Source organism: Bicyclus anynana, chromosome 18 (assembly GCF_947172395.1).
Source record: "Bicyclus anynana chromosome 18, ilBicAnyn1.1, whole genome shotgun sequence".
Taxonomy (NCBI): Eukaryota; Metazoa; Arthropoda; class Insecta; order Lepidoptera; family Nymphalidae; genus Bicyclus; species Bicyclus anynana.
Genome location: NC_069100.1, coordinates 11,645,317 through 11,664,043, shown reverse-complemented (window position 1 = coordinate 11,664,043; position 18,727 = coordinate 11,645,317). Strand labels below are relative to the sequence as shown.

The following is an 18,727-nucleotide window of genomic DNA, read 5'->3' as shown; positions in this document are numbered from 1 at the left end:
ATTATCCAAATGACTGATGGCTTACTTAATAGCAACACATCATATTAATGCCAAAGAAAAATATAAATTCATTAAAATAAAAAAGACAACCAATCTTCAAAAATCCCCATTTTATTTAAAACCAATAACAAATTTTGTAATAATATTATATGTTCATTTTACAAAAAAAAAATCTTCACACACGATATAATATAGCCGTTTTTTATAATATTTACAATTAATTCTATACAAATTGTAAAATTAAACCGAAACCTTAGTAAATAAAATGAAAATGCCTTTCAAATTATTACTAATTAATAAAAAACAAATAAAGTTTTAATGACGAGGTCAACTTTACATATACTAATAACTATGTATCACATAATAATCATAATGCACTAACATAAAACCGTTTCATATTGTAACTTTGAAATAGTATTTGTATTTCATCAGGCGAAATATCACAAACTAGCTGACGCCGCGCGGTTTCACCCGCGTGGTTCACGTTCCCGTAGGAATACGGGGATAATATATTGCCTATAACCTTCCTCAATAAATGGGCTATTTAACACTGAAAATATTTTTCAAATCGGAGTAGTAGTTCCTGAGATAAGCGCGTTCAAACAAGCAAACTCTTTAGCTTTATAATATTAGTAAGAATAGATGTGTTATGTTCTAATCTATATACGACTGTATATAAAAATCAATGCCACTAAATTATAATAATCATTTAGAAACTGAGTCTTTGTTATTAAATGTCGCCTGCGATGCTCGTCTGGAATTCTTTTCATTGTAATTTTAATTTCAACTCTTCTTCAATTTATTATTACAAAAACTGTGATATATTTTTAACTGTTGTTCACATTAAATAGCAAAATTGTTTAAACATGTACCCTTTTTAACCGATTTCCAAAATTTTACTTCGATTTTATGAATATTTTTTGTAACCGCGCATGTCAAAATCACAATATGAACACGTGAAAAAAAAAAACATAATAATGACTTAATTGTTACAAAATTATATTACAACAAAAGGTAACAATCATGGACTCGCACCAGACTAAAATTACCGTCAAGGTAACGTGCAGTTACAACGCAAAATAACACTAATATAGGAAAATTTCATACATTTTGATATATGTCTAGGTAAACCACCTTACCACCCATAAAGCCTGACAAAATAAATAAGAAATCTCGCCATGTTTTGGGGAAAAAAGGATCTTTTTTCTGCCATTATCATAGAGTACATTAGCTAAAAAGTTGGCGCCCCCAATCAAAGATCTTTATATTTCTGTGGTGGTAGAGAAATAGACAAAATGTCCAATGGTGCTTTGGTCGCAGGTTAGCGCCACTGGTCAGGCTATACAAGTGTTTGGGCTCAAAAACAAAATATTTTTACTTGACCATACTGCTCAAACTTTGTGTATGTGTTGTTTATGATGAATCAGACAAAATTATGAATGTTTATGCCACGTGTTTTGCTTCTAAGTCATCTTCCAGACTTTGGTACGTCTTATACTCGACTAGGTTACCACTTGATTTTAAATATAGCTTTAGCTTTTAGTTTGTAAATTTTTTTAATAAAAAAAAAATTACAACCTAAATAAAAAAAAATCGGTTGTCTGTAAAGTCGGTTTACTGACGATAGTTGAGCGTGACAACACCATAAGAAAATACTGATGGTATGGTTGCATTTTTCAAACGAAAATGTTCGTTATTCTAAAATAGTGTTTAATAATCTTTATAAACCAGAATATACTTTATTTCTTGTAAAAAAAGTTGGCAACCCTAGAGCGAGGGAACTACGCGTGACGTCATCTTTTTTCGAGTGTGAAGCCGGCTCCATCGAATTATAAGACGTTGTCACGTCAAAAACAACAAATAACATACACAAAGTTCAAGCAGTAAGGTCATTAATAAATATTTTGTTCCTGGGACACAAGGACTATAACTTTTGGTGGTACTGACTCGTTACACTTTGAATCAAAAATATATTTGTGATTATTAAGTTCTATCAAAACTTAAATTCATTACTAAAAATCAAATGGAATGACATTTCGTATAAAACACATATATATAATGAATTTAATTAATTCATCCAAAATGTATTTATTTAGAATTTCAACTAACGTGAGTGTTATACATAATACTGAAATAGATAAACTATGGTTTGGTTTGAACAAGTTAATGATTAAGAACCCCAGATGGGTTCAATATGAACTCTTTATATATTTCAGTATTGTTTGTTTGTCAGTCTTGTATATTTTTGTGACTTTGAAAAGTTTGCAAATATTTGGTTAATCAATACTATTATTTTGTATATATATACCGCATAAAATTCAGACGGTTCACTTATAGGAAATATAATAAAATATTAATCATTTACTTCATCTATATACATATATATATATAATGAACCAACTAAAATTATAATTCACATGGTCATAGCATTATCTTTAACACAATGAAATAAAATTCAGAGATGTAGTATCCAAAAATTTAACATATTCAAATACTTAAATTGGTATTATATAATGCAAAATATTTAGGCATTTGTCTGAACTAAAATCAAAATTATTTTGCATATCAATAGGAATGAAATAATATTTATTTAACATAAATATGGAACCGACTTCAAAAGACGTATTTGAGTTATTTTGATACACAATTAAAAAAAATTATTATTAACACAATTAAAAAAAAACCGATTTTCATGAAAATGAAATGGGACCAATCTGGAAGTATATTCTTTCAAAGAAAAAATAATTTCCAAAATTAGTTAGTAAATGACAAAGTTATGAGGTAAAAAGAAACATACGCATCGCCCTACTCCTTTTGTTGAAGTCGGTTAAAAAGTATTTGTATTTTATTCACTATTCATACATATCTGGAGTTTTGTATTGCAAAATCAATCAAAATATGAATTATTTCGAAATTAAAATACATACATATTCATCACATTGCTCATTCAAAGTATACTTCCGCTTCAAGTAATGTGAATAAATTATGATACACTAATTAAAAAATTCACAGAGTAATTATTCAATTAATGTTTGAATAATTTGTGATGGTATGTATATTTTATTAAAACTGTAATGATTTTATCCAAATTTTATGATCTTCAGTCTTGGGATATTATTTATAAAAAAAAAAACTTTACAAAAAATTGGATATGCCCTTTAGAACCATAATATAATAATTAATTTATTTATTAGAAATGATATCATCACATTATTTAACATGTTATCCAAATTATATTTAAATATAACAGAAGAAAACAGAACGGAATATTTATTATTAAATTGTTGCTACAACAAAAAAAACACGATGACGTCACATCCCGATATAAAAACCTATGAGTGTAAAATTGCAACACCGATTCACTTATCGCCTAGTCAAGATACGTTCTGCATTGTACCTGAAAAATTAAAAAAAAAAATGTAATTTACTAATAATCAGCAAACTCCCACAGTCATCAGCAACAATTCGGCTCACTGCTGAGCTCGAGTCTCCTCTCAGAATGAGAAATTAGAGACTAACCGCCCGCAGTACGCATAGACAATAATTGTCGACCAATCGTTACCAACCAATACCAAACCAGCGAATCTATGGTTTGAATGACTAATGGTCACCGCGCGGTTTCACCTGCATAATATAACCACACTCATAAAAAAATTGGTTCAGTAGATCCAGTGATCACCCTTTACAACCTTACATACTCCAACAAACAAAAGCGATTCGATTGTCGGTGTAATGATGCGTTTGACATTAATTGATTTTTATGCGTTTTAAGGAAAAAATGCAAAATAAACGAGTGTGAGCACAAAATAACAGTTTCAAGCTTTTGCTAATTATATTATTCATTATTATTAATTAATAATTATTAAAACCTTATTAGTGCATACCCTGATCGGGCGACAAGTGCACGCCACGCATGAGTACAATAACAAAGTAAGTAACTGACCAGCTAAGTGTCCCTGCGCTGCAGTCGCGAGGCGATCCGGAAGGCTATGAAGGGCCACAGCGCTATGAGCAGCATGGTGGGCGCGCTCAGCTCCTGCCACGGCCACCGCCAGCCGCGCGACACCTCCTGCAACGAAGGGTTCATTTGACGGTAGGTGACAATGGCACTTACCATCAGGTGAGATTGTAGTCAAGGGCTAACTTACTTAAAACTAGCGGACGCCCGCGACTTCGTCTGCGTGAATCCTACTACCCCTATGGTAGGGACCATGCGACGGCGACGGAAGCTTAAAAAATGGAGTAACTTCTCCCGTTTTCTCAACATTTCCCTTCACTGCTCTGCCCCTATTGATCGTAGCGTGATGAAAAGTATACTATAACCTGCCCAGAAGTATGAAGAATAATTGTACCAAGTTTCGTTAAAATCCGTCGAGTAGTTTTTGTTTCTATAAAGAACATACAGACAGACAGACAAAAATTTTACTGATTGCATTTTTGGCATCAGTATCGATCACTAATCACCCCCTGATAGTTATTTTAGAAATATATTTCATGTACAGAATTGACCTCTCTACAGATTTATTATAAGTATAGATTAAAAAAAAAATAAAAAAAATCTGTGTATTTTTTTTTTCATTTTTTGTTTTAATACAAGTTAGCCCTTGACTACAATCGCACCTGATGGTAAGTGATGATGTAATTTAAGATGGAAGCAGGCTAGGGCTTTCTACAGGCAAAGACGTGCCGCCAAGTGATTCAGCGTCCCGCTACGATGTGTAGAAAGCGAAAGGGGTGTGATTTTCGTCCTACTCTAGTAACAAGGTAGCCCGCTTCCACCTTAGATTGCATCATCACTTACCATCAGAGCTAACTTAATTAAAAAAAAAAGAACATTCTTTGTAGAGTATACTTATTTCAGCGAAGAAACAACAAAATACATCAAATGGTCCCATTTTAAAGCAACTCACGTCGAGTATCCTCCTGTCGCCTTCGACGGCCTTCCTCAGCGCCGCCACGTCCGCCTCCAGCCGCGCCAGCACGCCCGGCAGTTGCTCCAACACTTTCAAATCTGAAGTGAACGGAAAGTAACTTGAAAATTCAACTATTGTTATTTTAAAAGGCTCAAGAGACCGAGCACCACAAGATGTCATGAAATAGACACTACATTATTATATTTGGGCAAATCACTGGATTTCGCACCAAACACGCCTTAATACAAATACTTAAAATCCCGCTGAATGTCTCACGAAAGATTGCAGGAATAATGAGACTAAAAAAAAAATTATGTCTATCAACATGAAAACTAAAAACAAGTGTGCTTTAGAGTTAAGACCACACAACAGAATTGAAACTTTTTTCAAATATAAAATAATACATGAAAGAGGAACTTAAAAATTAGTAGCAGTTAGTAGCGCCATCTCTAGGAATGAGGAGGTGCAGACAATAACCACTGATATAGCTCAATGAGTCACAAAGCTGAAGTGGTAATGGGCATGCCACATAGTTCAAAGAGCCGATAGACGATGGAGTCCCAAGGTGCTGGAATGGCGACCCCGCACCGGAAAGAGCAGTGTTGGTCGACCCCCCACTACCGAGGACATCAAGCGGGTTGCAGGGAGCCGCTGGATGCTGGCGGCTCGAGACCGTTGTGCTTGGAGGTCCATGCAAGAGGTCTATCTCCAGCAGTGGACGTCTATTGGCTGATAAGGAAGAAGCGCCATCTCTCGTATCGGACTTGCGTTACTTCACAAGCTCCTACTAGTTCGTTTAGCAGTGTTATTTCAGATGGCGCTTTCAAAATTTAACGGTATGTTATTGAGATTACATTTTTTGTAACGCATTCAGCAGCGTATTCCACAAAGTTGGAGCCATGTTGTGACTATAACTGAGTAGACACAGTGTACTCACGTGTGAGTTGTGAGGAGATCTGGTGCGCGTGTCCGTTGCTGAGGCGGGGCGCTGTAATGGCTGCCGCCTCGGGCTCGTTCTGAAACGAGAAAAGAAAAGAAAGAAAAATAATCAAATGTGCTGTAGTCCACACAGCTAAAGTAAAGCTAGTTTTGAAAAAAGCGCCATCTATGAGCTTCAGGCATAACTGCATCGCAACAGGTTGAAGTATACAAAAAGGGATTGTTTCAAAGTTCTTTAAGAACGCCATCTAGTGGTAGTTTAAAATAACAAACACTGTTTCACTGTGCCTGTAGATGGCGGCACGCATCCTAATAACCTAACCCGCTTACACTTTTCGCGACGCGTTCAACAACTTAGTTATGAAGTTTTACTTCAAAAACAATTGCAACAATTGCAAACTGCATCGTGTGACATGATAGAGCTAGTAAGGGGATCGCAAATATGTATTTTTTTTATAATTATTTTTCAAGTTATTTAAGAAAATAGATTAAAGTTGACCATTCCTCCTTATGCCTGAAACTACTGAACCTAAAACTAGCTTTTTACTTATTTACGCGAAAATCAATAAGACAGATTTGAAGACACCAATGTTGTAGTAATGAACACTAAAGCTGGTTGGGTCCATGTTTTGTTGGGTTGCAATGCAAAAGAGAAATTCATTCAGATCTTTCCCCCTACTTTATTTCAATTAGGGGCTTACTTTACACGCACTTTTGAAATGTCAAATTTTGTCATGATTTAATGGTGGTAAGTGAGGTCGAAAACTTAAAATTAAAGTTACGAGGGTTCCAAACGGTCCTAGAAGAGCCCACAATTAACTCAGCCAAGGCTTTATTTTTTTTTTGTTTATAGCCTGTACCATCAGCTGCGTACACAGCTATGGTACAAAAGTCTATGGGTTACTTACGACGGTGACGTCCATGGTGTCAATGAACTCGTCCTCGGAGTCGTGTCGTGTCCGCGGCGTCGTGCTCTCGTGTACGGGGGACGACGTGCCGCTGACCGAGCGCGAGTCTAAGAACAACATATTACTTCATATATTTACTGCAGTTGAATTCACTTTATTTAAATACCTATGCGAAAGCTTTCCTGTCTTCTACATAAAAGTTTCAGTTGTAGGTAGTCGCATCTGGTCGACTCACTAATGGCGTCCAACCATTTACGACGTGCTGACGACAGGTGCTCCTTTCCCTCTTTTTCAAGATGAATCTTGGAAACGAAAACTGACTGCCAAACTCCGTTATGGGGACATCACGTGATGATAATGAAACCTATGCATTTATTGGATTTACTTCAAATATATATCACATGTAACTTGAATACCGATATGTTTATGTCTGCTGCCACTGAACATGGACTAAAGAGTTTTGATTGCCACTGTGACACACATGGACTTAGCTCCTACACCCCAGGTTGATGGTTACAGGGCAGCGCTTCCTAGGACTTATTACTTGCTAGCCCTGCAAAGTGGCGATGAGCTCCAGGTCGGCGCTAGGGAAGCCCAGCTCGTCGTCGTCGACAAGTTGTCCACAGTGTGCAGCTACAATACGCACACATGGGCGAGGTGCGCTGCGAGTCGCGGCAGCGCGCCAGCACGTCGCCGGCGATGAGCTCCAGGTCGGCGCTGGGGAAGCCCTGCTCGTCGTCGTCGACAAGTTGTGCACAGTGTGCAGGTACAATACGCACACATGGGCGAGGTGCGCTGCGAGTCGCGGCAGCGCGCCAGCACGTCGCCGGCGATGAGCTCCAGGTCGGCGCTGGGGAAGCCCTGCTCGTCGTCGTCGACAAGTTGTGCACAGTGTGCAGGTACAATACGCACACATGGGCGAGGTGCGCTGCGAGTCGCGGCAGCGCGCCAGCACGTCGCCGGCGATGAGCTCCAGGTCGGCGCTGGGGAAGCCCTGCTCGTCGTCGTCGACTGACAGGAACGACGCCACATCAGAGTTGTACGACATCGTCTCCACGATCTACAATCACAAGTGTAGCAAGTTTGTAACAAAGCAACTTCCAATTTTGTCATGATCATTTAGCCGATGGATTTTTTATAAGGACTTCCAAACACGACGGTATTGAGCAGCAAGCAACAAGCGGCTATTTGTAACCCGCTTGATGATCCAGTGGGGATCACTGCGCTTTCCGGTGCAGTGCAGAGTCGCCATTCCAGCATCTTGGGACTCCATCGGCTCTTTAAACTATGTGCCCTGCACATTCCTACTTCAGCTTTGCGATTCTTTGAACCATGTTGACTTTGGGTCTTCTGCAAAGCTCCTAAGAAGCCTGACAATTTCATGATATTCTATTAGTAAAGATAATGAAAGATGTCGTTTGTCGTCAAATTAAATTTGTTTAAAAGTTGTGGCAGATATAGATTACCTTGTGTAGTTCGGTGACATAACACTGCATGGCTTCTTCGGGGGTCATGTCCCCAAGTCTTTTCCAAGCCTCCCATTTCGCTCTGAAATCCATAAATATATCATGAGCTGCCTCGCTGGTACAGTGGCTACCCTGTGTGGCTCTTGAAATTTAGATTCGAGTCCGACTTAAAAACTTCAAGAGCCTGTGAAAAATTGGGTTATGTTTCTTCCAAAGAATTTTCAGTATAGCAGCCCAGAGCAGGGAAGTTACATCCCCATTAGAAGCACGGCAAGTGCCTATAAACATCATATCCATCGTCGTCATCAACCCATATTCGGCTCACTGCTGAGCTCGAGTCTCCTCTCAGAATGAGAGGGGTTAGCCAATAGTCCACCACGCTGGCCCAATGCGGATTGGCAGACTTCACACACGCAAAGAATTAAGATAATTTTCTGGTATGCAGGTTTCCTCACGATGTTTTCCTTCACCGATTGAGACACGTGATATTTAATTTCTTAAAATGCACACAACTGAAAAGTTGGAGGTGCATGTCCCAGACCGGATTCGAACCCACACCCTCCAGATTTGGAGGCAGAGGTCGTATCCACTGGGCTATCACTGGGCTATCATATCCATGTATAAAGGTAATTGTAATTTGTGTAGGAGATACACTACACAATATTATAAATAATGTATTTTTAAAATATGCTCTATCTTATAAATACACGCGATAGTGACAAAAGAGATTGATTGATTATAAAATACAGATAAAGATCCAAAGAGGTTATGCAAAGTTAGTATTTCTTTAATACTGATAATATTGTTTTAATAAATAATAATACATATACCTATGGAAGCTTCTCCTTGTAGTGAAAACCATTTTGTTATAAATTAACTGATTCATGTTTTCACCAAAGCTAAACCAATCGTCGGTTTGTAGTAGCGGTAGACACGCTTTATCGATGCCCTGGGGTTCTACCTGTTTGTTTTTTTCTGCTTGTGTAAGTACCGTAGGCTCCTTTAGGGGACCTCAGCGGCGTCGCCGGGGGTTTTGGACGAGCGCAGAAACATCGCCTGATGGGGTCCGAAGGCAGAAGCAGAACATGTGGGCGGAACGACTCTCTAAGGGCGTCTCCTCTGAGACTCAAACCTCGGCTCAGAGGGCCATTCTGGAAGGGTGTATTGGCCTGAGTGTATCAGTCTATGCACCGCCGAGCGTGGGTTAAAAAAAACACGTCAGAAATCGGGGACCTCGTCTTCGCCGGCGAAGACGCTCTACAGCTTGTGTTTGTGTTGCAAGGCCTCAGTCATTAGTTGATTGGGGAGGGTGTACCCGAGTAATTTCCATTTTCGGGAGAATGCGAGAATTCAAAATAACTTATGTTACTTGAAAATGTATGTTCTACTAGTAAATGAGTTTTAAAATCAATCGAGTTTTTTTTTAAATCTTTACTAGTTATCCCTTGACTACAATCTCACCAGATGGTAAGTGATGATACAATCTATAAGATGGATCCCCGGCTGGGCCGATTGAGGTTTTCTTAATTGGTCCAGCACTAGCTGGTGGGTGGCTTCGGCTGTGGCTAGTTACCACCCTAACGGCAAAGACCGCCAAGTGATTTAGTGTTCCGGTACGATGTCGTGTAGAAACCGAAAGGGGTGTGGATTTTCATCCTCCTCCTAACAAGTTACTCCGCGCCGCTGCCATCTTATAGATTGTATCATCACTTACCACCCAGTGAGATTGTAGTCAAGGGCTAACTCGTAAAGAATTAAAAAAAAAAAGCTGGGAGGTGAACGTACCTGTTGACGACATCCCAGAAGCCGGGCTTGTCTTTCTTGCAAGGCCCCTCCATCGCCTGCTTGAAGTAGCTGTAGAACCGTAGCATCAACTCATTGCTGGGCTGGTACGTGCCTGCCGAGGCAAGAAAACATCATCATTAACAACAACTCACTGTTGAGCGCGAGTCTCCTGAGTGAGAGGGGTTAGGCTAATAGTCCACCACGCTGGTCCAATGCGGACTGGCAAACTTCACATACGAAGAGAAATTACAAAATTATCAGGTATGCTGGTTTCCTCACGATGTTTTCCCATCACCATTTGAGACACGTGATATTTAATTTCTTAAAATACACATGGAGTTGGCATGCCCGGACCGGATTCGAACCAAAGTTCTCCGAATCGAAGGGAAAGGTCATATCCATTGGGCTGTCAAGGAAACATATTCGATCAAAATCTTTTTTCCTTATTCTTATATGTAGCTAGCGGATACCCGCGTCTTCTTCCGCCGGTCCGCCCTTTGACCTCCTTTTATTAATATGGATTACTAGCGGAAGCCTAGTTAGTCTTAGTCTGCGTGGAATTCAGTTTTTCACAAATCCCGCGGGAACCATGAACTTTTCCGGAATGAAAAGTAGTAGAGTTATTTGTTAATCCAGAGTAAAATCTATTTTCATTCGAAATTAAAGCCAAATCGTTACAGTAGCTGCAGCGCAAAGGAGAAACAAACATACACACTTACACACACACTTAACACATATGTGTGTAATACATTTATTAAAACTTACATTTACACTTAGTGTGATGTCGCTCTTACTGGTGGATAATATAAAAACATCATAAAAATATTATTGACCTGAAAAACATGTGATAATTAGGTATGTCCAGTCGACGTGACCCTCGATAGTGTGATTGATAACAAGAATAACAAATCACAGTAGGTACTTACACAAAATGTTATATGTTTTATGTTTTGTGTTTTGTTTGTTACCATGGCTTGTACTGTTATGTATTCTAAGACCGCTATAGCTACGAGTCTGTTCAAGCCAACGAGTATTACATATCAATTTAAACGGCAACCATGGAATGTTCCGGGATGAAAAGTAACCTATGTATTAATCCAGAGTGAAATTTATTTCCATTTCAAATTTCAGTCAAATCGCTTCAGTAGTAGCGGCGTTAAAGAGTAACTAACATCCATACAAACTTTCGAGTTTATAATTTTAGTAGGATGGAATTTAAAAAACTGTCATCATCCCTGGCAAAGGCAACCTGAGTTATATATTCTTAGCCAAGAGCAATGTGTATACAATACAATGTAACAAGTCAACATCAGGATGACTTGCTTTTTCCTTCAAACTTTAGTATTAAATACAACATATCTAGTTATATATGAATATTTGGGTAATATTTACATATCTGAATATCTAATTTATACCTCTACGTCAATCTTAATAAATGGGTATTTTGACCCGTTTATACAAGTGCTCGTGATTTGAACACATTAAATAAACATAATCTATACTTATAATAAATCTGTAGAGAGGTCAATTCTGTACATGAAATATATTTCCAAAATAACTATCAGGGGGTGATTAGTGATCGATACTGATGCCAAAAATGCAATCAGTAAAATTTTTGTCTGTCTGTCTGTCTGTCTGTCTGTCTGTATGTTTTTTATAGAAACAAAAACTACTGGACGGATTTTAACGAAACTTGGTACAATTATTCAACATACTCCTGGGCAGGTTATAATATACTTTTCATTACGCTACCATCAATAGGAGCAGAGCAGTGAAGAGAAATGTTGAGAAAACGGGAGAAGTTACTCAATTTTTCAAGATTCCGTCGCGTGTACAGCCTTAATGGTTTAAGCTACATAGAAATCATGTATGACAGAAATGTTTTCCTTAAAATTATCTATAAAAACACAACAGCATATATATGTCTATCTTTTATGGTTGACTCACAATAACACGTGTAACTCCCGATAGCTTAGCAGTTCGAAGCTTTCTAATTATATTTGTCTACTCTTATGTTTATAACACTCATCAGTCATCTCTAATAAGAAAGTTAACATTATTACCTATTCAATAAAAAAAGAATCATAAAAATCGGTAAAGAAACACCAAAGTTATACATGAAATACGCTAAGCCATCGCGCGTGAATACTAATTCATGCTGTAAGGATTATTTTTGTGTAACGGTTGCCGCGCTCGACGCGACTCGCGGTGGGAGGAATAAATAAAGAAGTGCAGCCTTAATGAGTAGGGTAGGGGTAGGGTAGGGTAGGGGTAGGGTAGGGGTAGGGTTGGGATAGGGTAGGGTAGAGGTAGGTTAGGGAAGGGGTAGTTGAAAGTTTACAACGACTTTCACGCGGACGAAGTCGCGGGCGTCCGCTAGTTTTAAATAAAACCATCATAACTAAAAACTGTCTTACGTAAATTGGAATACATTACAAAATATATTGTACCAAAGCTAAATTCTCATCTTACCTAATAGAGATTAACAAAAGTACTTAACAAGATTGTATGATTTATTCTGTTATGTTATTTACACACGCATTTGCAACGCAAATAAAAATTTATAAACATATCTACTACTACAATAAATAACAATTTAGTAAAAATTCCAAAACATTTTTTGTAGCAAGTAGGTAATTGATCCTAGCCCAGTGAATATGACCTCTGCCTCCGATTCCGAAGGGTGTGGGTTCGAATCCGGTCCGGGGCATGCACCTCCAACTTAACAGTTGTGTGCATTTTAAGAAATTAAATATCACGTGTCTCAATCGGTGAAGGAAAACATCGTGAGGAAACCTGCATACCAGAAAATTATCTTAATTCTCTGCGTGTGTGAAGTCTGCCAATCTGCATTGGGCCAGTGTGGTGGACTATTGGCCTAACCCCTCTCATTCTGAGAGGAGACTCGAGCTCAGCAGTGGGCCGAATATGGGTTGATGACGACGAGGTAATAGATCGATGGCATCTCATTCGTTCTTTTCGTTTCGTTTTGATCTACGTATCTATGTATGATTTTGAAATTTATTTTACCAACAAACAGTCACATTGGTTGTGACTGTTTGTTGGCAGTGTCATTGGTTTTAACGGCCTCTGTGGCGCAGTGGTATGCGCGGTGGATTTACAAGACGGAGGTCCTGGGCCCGGCTGGGGTTTTCTTAATTGGTCCAGGTCTGGCTGGTGGCAGGCTTCGGCCGTGGCTAGTTACCACCCTACCGGCAAAGAAGTACCGCCAAGCGACTTAGCGTTCCGGTATGATGTCTTGTAGAAACCGAAACAAAACAAGATTGCCCGCTTCCATCTTAGATTGCATCTTCACTTACCATCAAATTGTGGTCCGATTTGAAAAATTCTTTCAGTGTAGGATAGCCCATTTATCGAGGAAGGCTATAGGCAATATATTACCCCCGTATTCCTACGGGAACGGGAACCACGCGGGTGAAACCGCACGGCGTCAGCTAGTAAAGAATAAAAAGAAGACTATTTTTAAGGCTTTATTAGTTTCTTATGATTATACTCGTGATACTTGGTCTCAGTTAGTACGAAAGAAGGTTTAGGTAGGAAGTTTTAAATTTAAAATTCGTTCTATGCAGTACATACGCAGATGATAAAACAATGGACTGTCTGGTAAACTTATTTAAGCACATAAATATAATAATTAACAAGTTCTAGTTAAACTTGATAGTAAGCGTTATAAAGACCTTCAGAACTAGCTGGTTTATTTATAGCGATCCAGTTTGTTTACATGAAAGTACGTTTGCCTGATGACAAACTCACTTGGTTTTTCTGTGAACAAGTTGAGAGCTGGGAGGTTTTTCTATTTTTCCGAAAATTTAGTAGTGGTTTATAATACCTGGTTAAAAAACTAATTTTCGAAAGTTTTCCTCGATTTCTGCAGGATGCCATCATCAGATCCTGATATGAAAGAAATGGGACCACCCTGGAGGTACACCTTACCAAACGAAAAAAAGAGTTTTCAAAATCGGTTCGTAAACGACGGAAATATCGCTGAAAAAAGAAACATACATACAGCTGAACGTAGAACCTCCTCCTTTTTAGAAGTCGGATAATAAAACAAATTCTATATCCCTATGTATGCTTAAATCTTTAATACTACGCAACGGATTTTGATGCGGTTTTTTCTAATAGATAAAGTGATTGAAGGTTTGTATTTATAACTAGCGTCCCGCCCCGGCTTCACACTGGTGCAATGCTGATACTAAATACACTACAGAAAAACTGTGAACGTTGTATATAAAAACATAGTGGCCCGCTCCGGTTTCGCACGGGTATCACACTAATATTAAAAAGGCGACAGTTTGTGTGTAAGTACGTTTGTTCCTCTTTTACGCTGCGGCTACTGAAGCGATTTGGCTGAAATTTGAATGGAAATAGAATTCACTCTGGATTAACACATAGGCTACTTTTCATCCCGGAAAAATCCATGGTTCCCGTGGGATTTGTGAAAAACTGAATTCCACGCGGACGAAGTCGCGGGCGTCCGGTAGTATACTAATAAATAGGTGCATAACATGGTGACGTCACAGCCCATCAGCATGAATAAAATATTGAGGACAATCGATTTTGTAACTCGTCTTCAATTGCGTTACACTTTCAACGAAGAACCAAGGCGCGAGGCTACTATAGGCGTATATTATACCCGTATATACGCGCGACGTCAGCTAGTCCACTATAGGTATATTGTTAAAGTAATCTTGTCTTGGATAAGGCTAATAGTCCTACACGCTGGTGGAAATTCGCAGACTTTACACAAGTAGAAGATTTTCCTTCACTTTCCGTTAGAGACACGTGATATCTTAAAATTGAAAAGCTCGAACTGATTTGAACCTACGCCCTCCGAATCGAAGGCAGAGGTCCACTCTTACGCGGCTCTTATACATATAAAAATATGTGTATTAGTATTACAAAAATAAACCCCGCCAAAATAAGATCAGCATTGAAAATCATAGACATACAAACATACGGGTCGAATACAGAACCTCTTTGTTTTGGGTCGTCTAAAAATAAAGCTCTATCCATTAACGCACCGGTGAAGGCAATTTAGCGCCACGAAAAATGGAAAGCGTGTGATGTAACATCACTTTTACTGACCATGACTACCTTCAAATGTTTAGTATTGACACTTATTACCACTACTTAAGGGTTATTTTGCGAAATCGAATTTGTTTATATCTAACTAGCAGACGCTCACGGATTTACTCGTGTAGTTCCCGTTCCCGTAAGAATACGAAATAAAATAGCTCGCAGTGTGGAACATTGGCATATTTAGGATTATTTCCTAGGAGGTAAAAACAAGAGGTCCTGGGTTCGATCCTCAGCTGGGCCGATTCAGATTATCTTAATTAGTCTAGGTCTGGCTGGTGGGAGGCTTTCGGACGTGGCTAGTTACCACCCTACCGACAAAAACGTACCGCCAAGTAAATTAGAAAAAAGATGCCAAACCTAGTCTGTTAATAAAATATCATAATATAATACAAATTGGTCATCATAATAGAGTACAAAGCTAAAACAATGCTAATGTTTGAAGTACTAAACTATTTACAAATAACTAACTAGCATAATGACTCAACAGTTTAAACATTGGCTTTGCAAATGGACAATTGTGTGTAACTTATAGTTAGTTTATATGAGCAACACAATAACCACTTTGTAAGGCAACATAATCTATACTAATATTATATAGAGGTAAAGTTTGTAGTGTTTTACTTGTAGGGGGTAATCTTTAGATCTACTAAACTGATTTTGAAAATTCTTTTACCACTAGAAAGCTACATTATTTGTAATTGTCATTGGCTATATTTATTCCCTGTATTCTTATATGCATATGAAAAGAGGAGGCACAGATTAGTATGGCCAACCCTTGTAACCCGACAAGTACTGACCTAACTTTTTCTTAGGTGAAGTATGAAACACAACCTTGACTTCATATACTGAGTTAGACTGGCCCATACATTACATATGTTGACCCAGGGAACCCAGGTATACCCTGTATAAAAGAATATAGAGATAATTGTATGATGTATCAATAAGGAACTGGTTAATTAATTGGCTTTATAATAGTTTGTTTCTTGAAGAAAAATATTTTTTTTATCTTCTAGGGCAAAATGTTTGCAGGTGTACCAAAGCGGCGAAGTAACATTTGAAGCTGTATTATTTCTTTTTGTATTTTTTTTCTATTACTAACAAGCTTAACAAAAAAAACCATTCATGAGTAACACAATGGGGACAAGCTTACATGAAAAAATGTAAGCTTGTCGCCATTGTGGACAAATTAAAGATGAATTACTTAAACATGTCATAAAATATTGTAGCAAACTTTTTTCGACAAAGTAATGATTTCATTATTAAAGTAGAATCATTAAGAATTTTTTAGGTATAAGTAAACTGCTCATAGGCTAGGGTAGGTCTGGGCCGGGGATGGGCATTCCCCTTTCCAAATGTTTAGGAGTTCGAAGTAGAAATTCCAGCTGTACAGAAAAAATATAAATAAAATTTAAGATAGCCAAAATAAACTGTATATATTTTCTTTTCTCAGGTTTTTCTATTTTTTATTTTTTATCATCTAATATAGAGCTTTAAGAGGTGCATTGGACCCTGCCGGCGCCAGACTTATGAAGAAATTCAAAGGCAGGGATGAAATTCTGATGACTTAAAGTGCCATCAGCTAATGATATTTTTTTTTCACACTTTACATCGTATTGATTATTTCGAACGTATGTCGAACCGTGGGCAAACAGTTGTGTACAAATACGTACCACTTTTGGGCAAACTCCGTATAACATTGACAGCTGCATGGAATTTTTCCTCCAGAGACATCCTCGCTCAAACACTACACAACAAAACAAACGCACTTTGGACTTGAGTTGAAATATTAATTAGTATGAAGATGCACTATCACTAAAATCACTATCAATCCAATCTGGTTAATGCTGTACGAGTACACCAGATAAACAAATTCTTTAATAAATTTATCAATATTTTAAAACATGTAGCCTTCCACAATCGTGGCCTCTATCACACTAGAAAAAAAATATAATAAAAAAATTAAAAAAATCTTCGAGTGAAAGATACGGATACTCGATACTGTATCTCTGTGGTTGTGGTTGCTGTCAGTGTTACCAACTCTCGAAAATATTTATCCCTGAAGTTTGTGTCAAAGGCCCCTAAAATAGCCTTAATTATTGAGATGTCCCCCTAATATGTTTCAAAAGTCTATATTTAATACAGATCAAATACTACGTTTTCATCTGAAGATTCAGATTTTTTGAAATCATTAATGTTTTAAGTAATTGAATAAATTAAACAATTTTTTTTATTGAATGAAAATTGCTGCCAGTTGTCATAGAGTGGTTGTAGAATAACGTATTATATGTCGATAAAAGTCGCTAGGTCAAGAAAGGTATATTAAAATTATCATGAATTTAAAAATATTAAATACGTCATGCTCTTGTCACCGCCGGCGTGCCAGCCGTTTTGGAACCTAACGGTTTGGCGCGTGACGATGGTAAGAGACCAGACGGCATGTCTTTGATGCCATGGAAGATGGGTAGGCCTTTGGTGTGGGACGCGACTTGCGTAGACACCCTTGCGCCTTCACATCTTCCTGGTACGATGGGATGTGCAGGCGCTGCTGCTGCATCAGCAGAGACCCTCAAGCGGCGCAAATATAGCAATCTCGTCGGAGATTACATATTTGAGCCGTTTGCGGTCGAAACACTAGGACCGTGGGGTCCGAGTACACGCTTTCTTTACAAAGAAATTGCAAAGCGTTTAATCGACACCTCCCGTGACCAGAAGGCTGGCCTATATTTAGGCCAAAGAATTAGTATTGCCATACAACGTGGCAATACTGCCAGCCTTCTGGGCACTTTACCTATGATCGTCGATTCGGACGAATTCTACGACGCCTGAGCCTTTAGATATAGTTTAAATTTAGTATATTTTCTTTTTAATTTTTATAATATGTAGTTATAGATATTTAGGTACGTAGTTTTAATATTATTGTAAAACTTTATAAAATTGAATGAATAAAAACTTTCTTTCTACTATTTAAAAAAAAAAAAAATATTAAAGAGTAAAAAAAAATCCCTGAAAATACCCCTAAAAATTTCAGACTCCTAAAAAAATCCCATCTCATTTATTTACTCCCTAAATCTGGGGGGAAAACCCCTAAGTTAGGAACCCTGTTTGCCATTAAGTGATGTGTAGTACAGAGTACACACACACACACACACACACACACATACATGCATATACTTTTAAATATGCTATATAGTGTTGTATATGCCCTACAGGCCCTACGTAATCGGTACCGTATCGATATTATTGAAATAAATCGATATTATTAAACTATTTTAAAGTTATATATATTTGTAAGGACTTTCTTTGTCGCGTCAAACGTATAACTGACTTGATAACTCGTAGCAGACGCAGTAAACGTCATCTGCTCGCCAAGCTGCACTAATAAAGTGTGCACATTTTTAGTACCAGGTTGCATTGGTAATTTCGATTTCGAACTTACTATGATAATTATCGATATTGGTAGACAAAATAGAAATTTTCTGTACATCTCTACCACATATGACATTTATCATAACGAAATTGCCAAACTAAAAAAATATGCTGTCGGATACTCTTAATGTATAATAGTTTTATTTAATGAATTTTGTAATCTAAACCATTTCGCAAACCGCCACAA

The 18,727-nt window shown here is 37.8% G+C and overlaps 1 protein-coding gene across 2 annotated transcripts; it reads right to left on the bottom strand.

Annotated features, from left to right (window-relative positions):
- Positions 1–93: 93 nt before the first annotated feature.
- LOC112050038 (acyl-CoA-binding domain-containing protein 5) lies at positions 94–17,138 on the bottom strand. 2 transcript variants are annotated; one of them, XM_024088163.2, is made up of 9 exons: positions 16,785–17,138; positions 10,012–10,123; positions 8,227–8,308; positions 7,673–7,820; positions 6,761–6,867; positions 5,851–5,929; positions 4,911–5,011; positions 3,944–4,069; positions 94–3,397 (listed from the first exon to the last, which is right to left on the bottom strand). In XM_024088163.2, the coding sequence occupies exons 1-8, from the start codon at positions 16,843–16,845 to the stop codon at positions 3,947–3,949; spliced, it is 813 nt and encodes a 270-aa protein (XP_023943931.2). In that variant the 5' UTR covers positions 16,846–17,138; the 3' UTR covers positions 94–3,397; positions 3,944–3,946. The 2 variants fall into 2 exon arrangements, 1 of the variants encoding a protein (XP_023943931.2); XR_008251690.1 differs by lacking the exon at positions 94–3,397 and having other exon boundaries at positions 4,030–4,069; positions 7,407–7,820.
- Positions 17,139–18,727: the final 1,589 nt, after the last annotated feature.

Bases quoted from the DNA above. Each gene is read 5' to 3' on its own strand.
- LOC112050038 (XM_024088163.2), bottom strand. From the start codon at position 16,845: ATGTCTCTGGAGGAAAAATTCCATGCAGCTGTCAATGTTATACGGAGT. The intron at 10,124-16,784 runs GTACGTATTTGT...TTGCCTCGGCAG, and splicing joins ACGGAGTTTGCCCAAAAGTG to GCACGTACCAGCCCAGCAAT. The intron at 6,868-7,672 runs GTGCGTATTGTA...TGTTGTTCTTAG, and splicing joins GCAGCGCACCTCGCCCATGT to ACTCGCGCTCGGTCAGCGGC.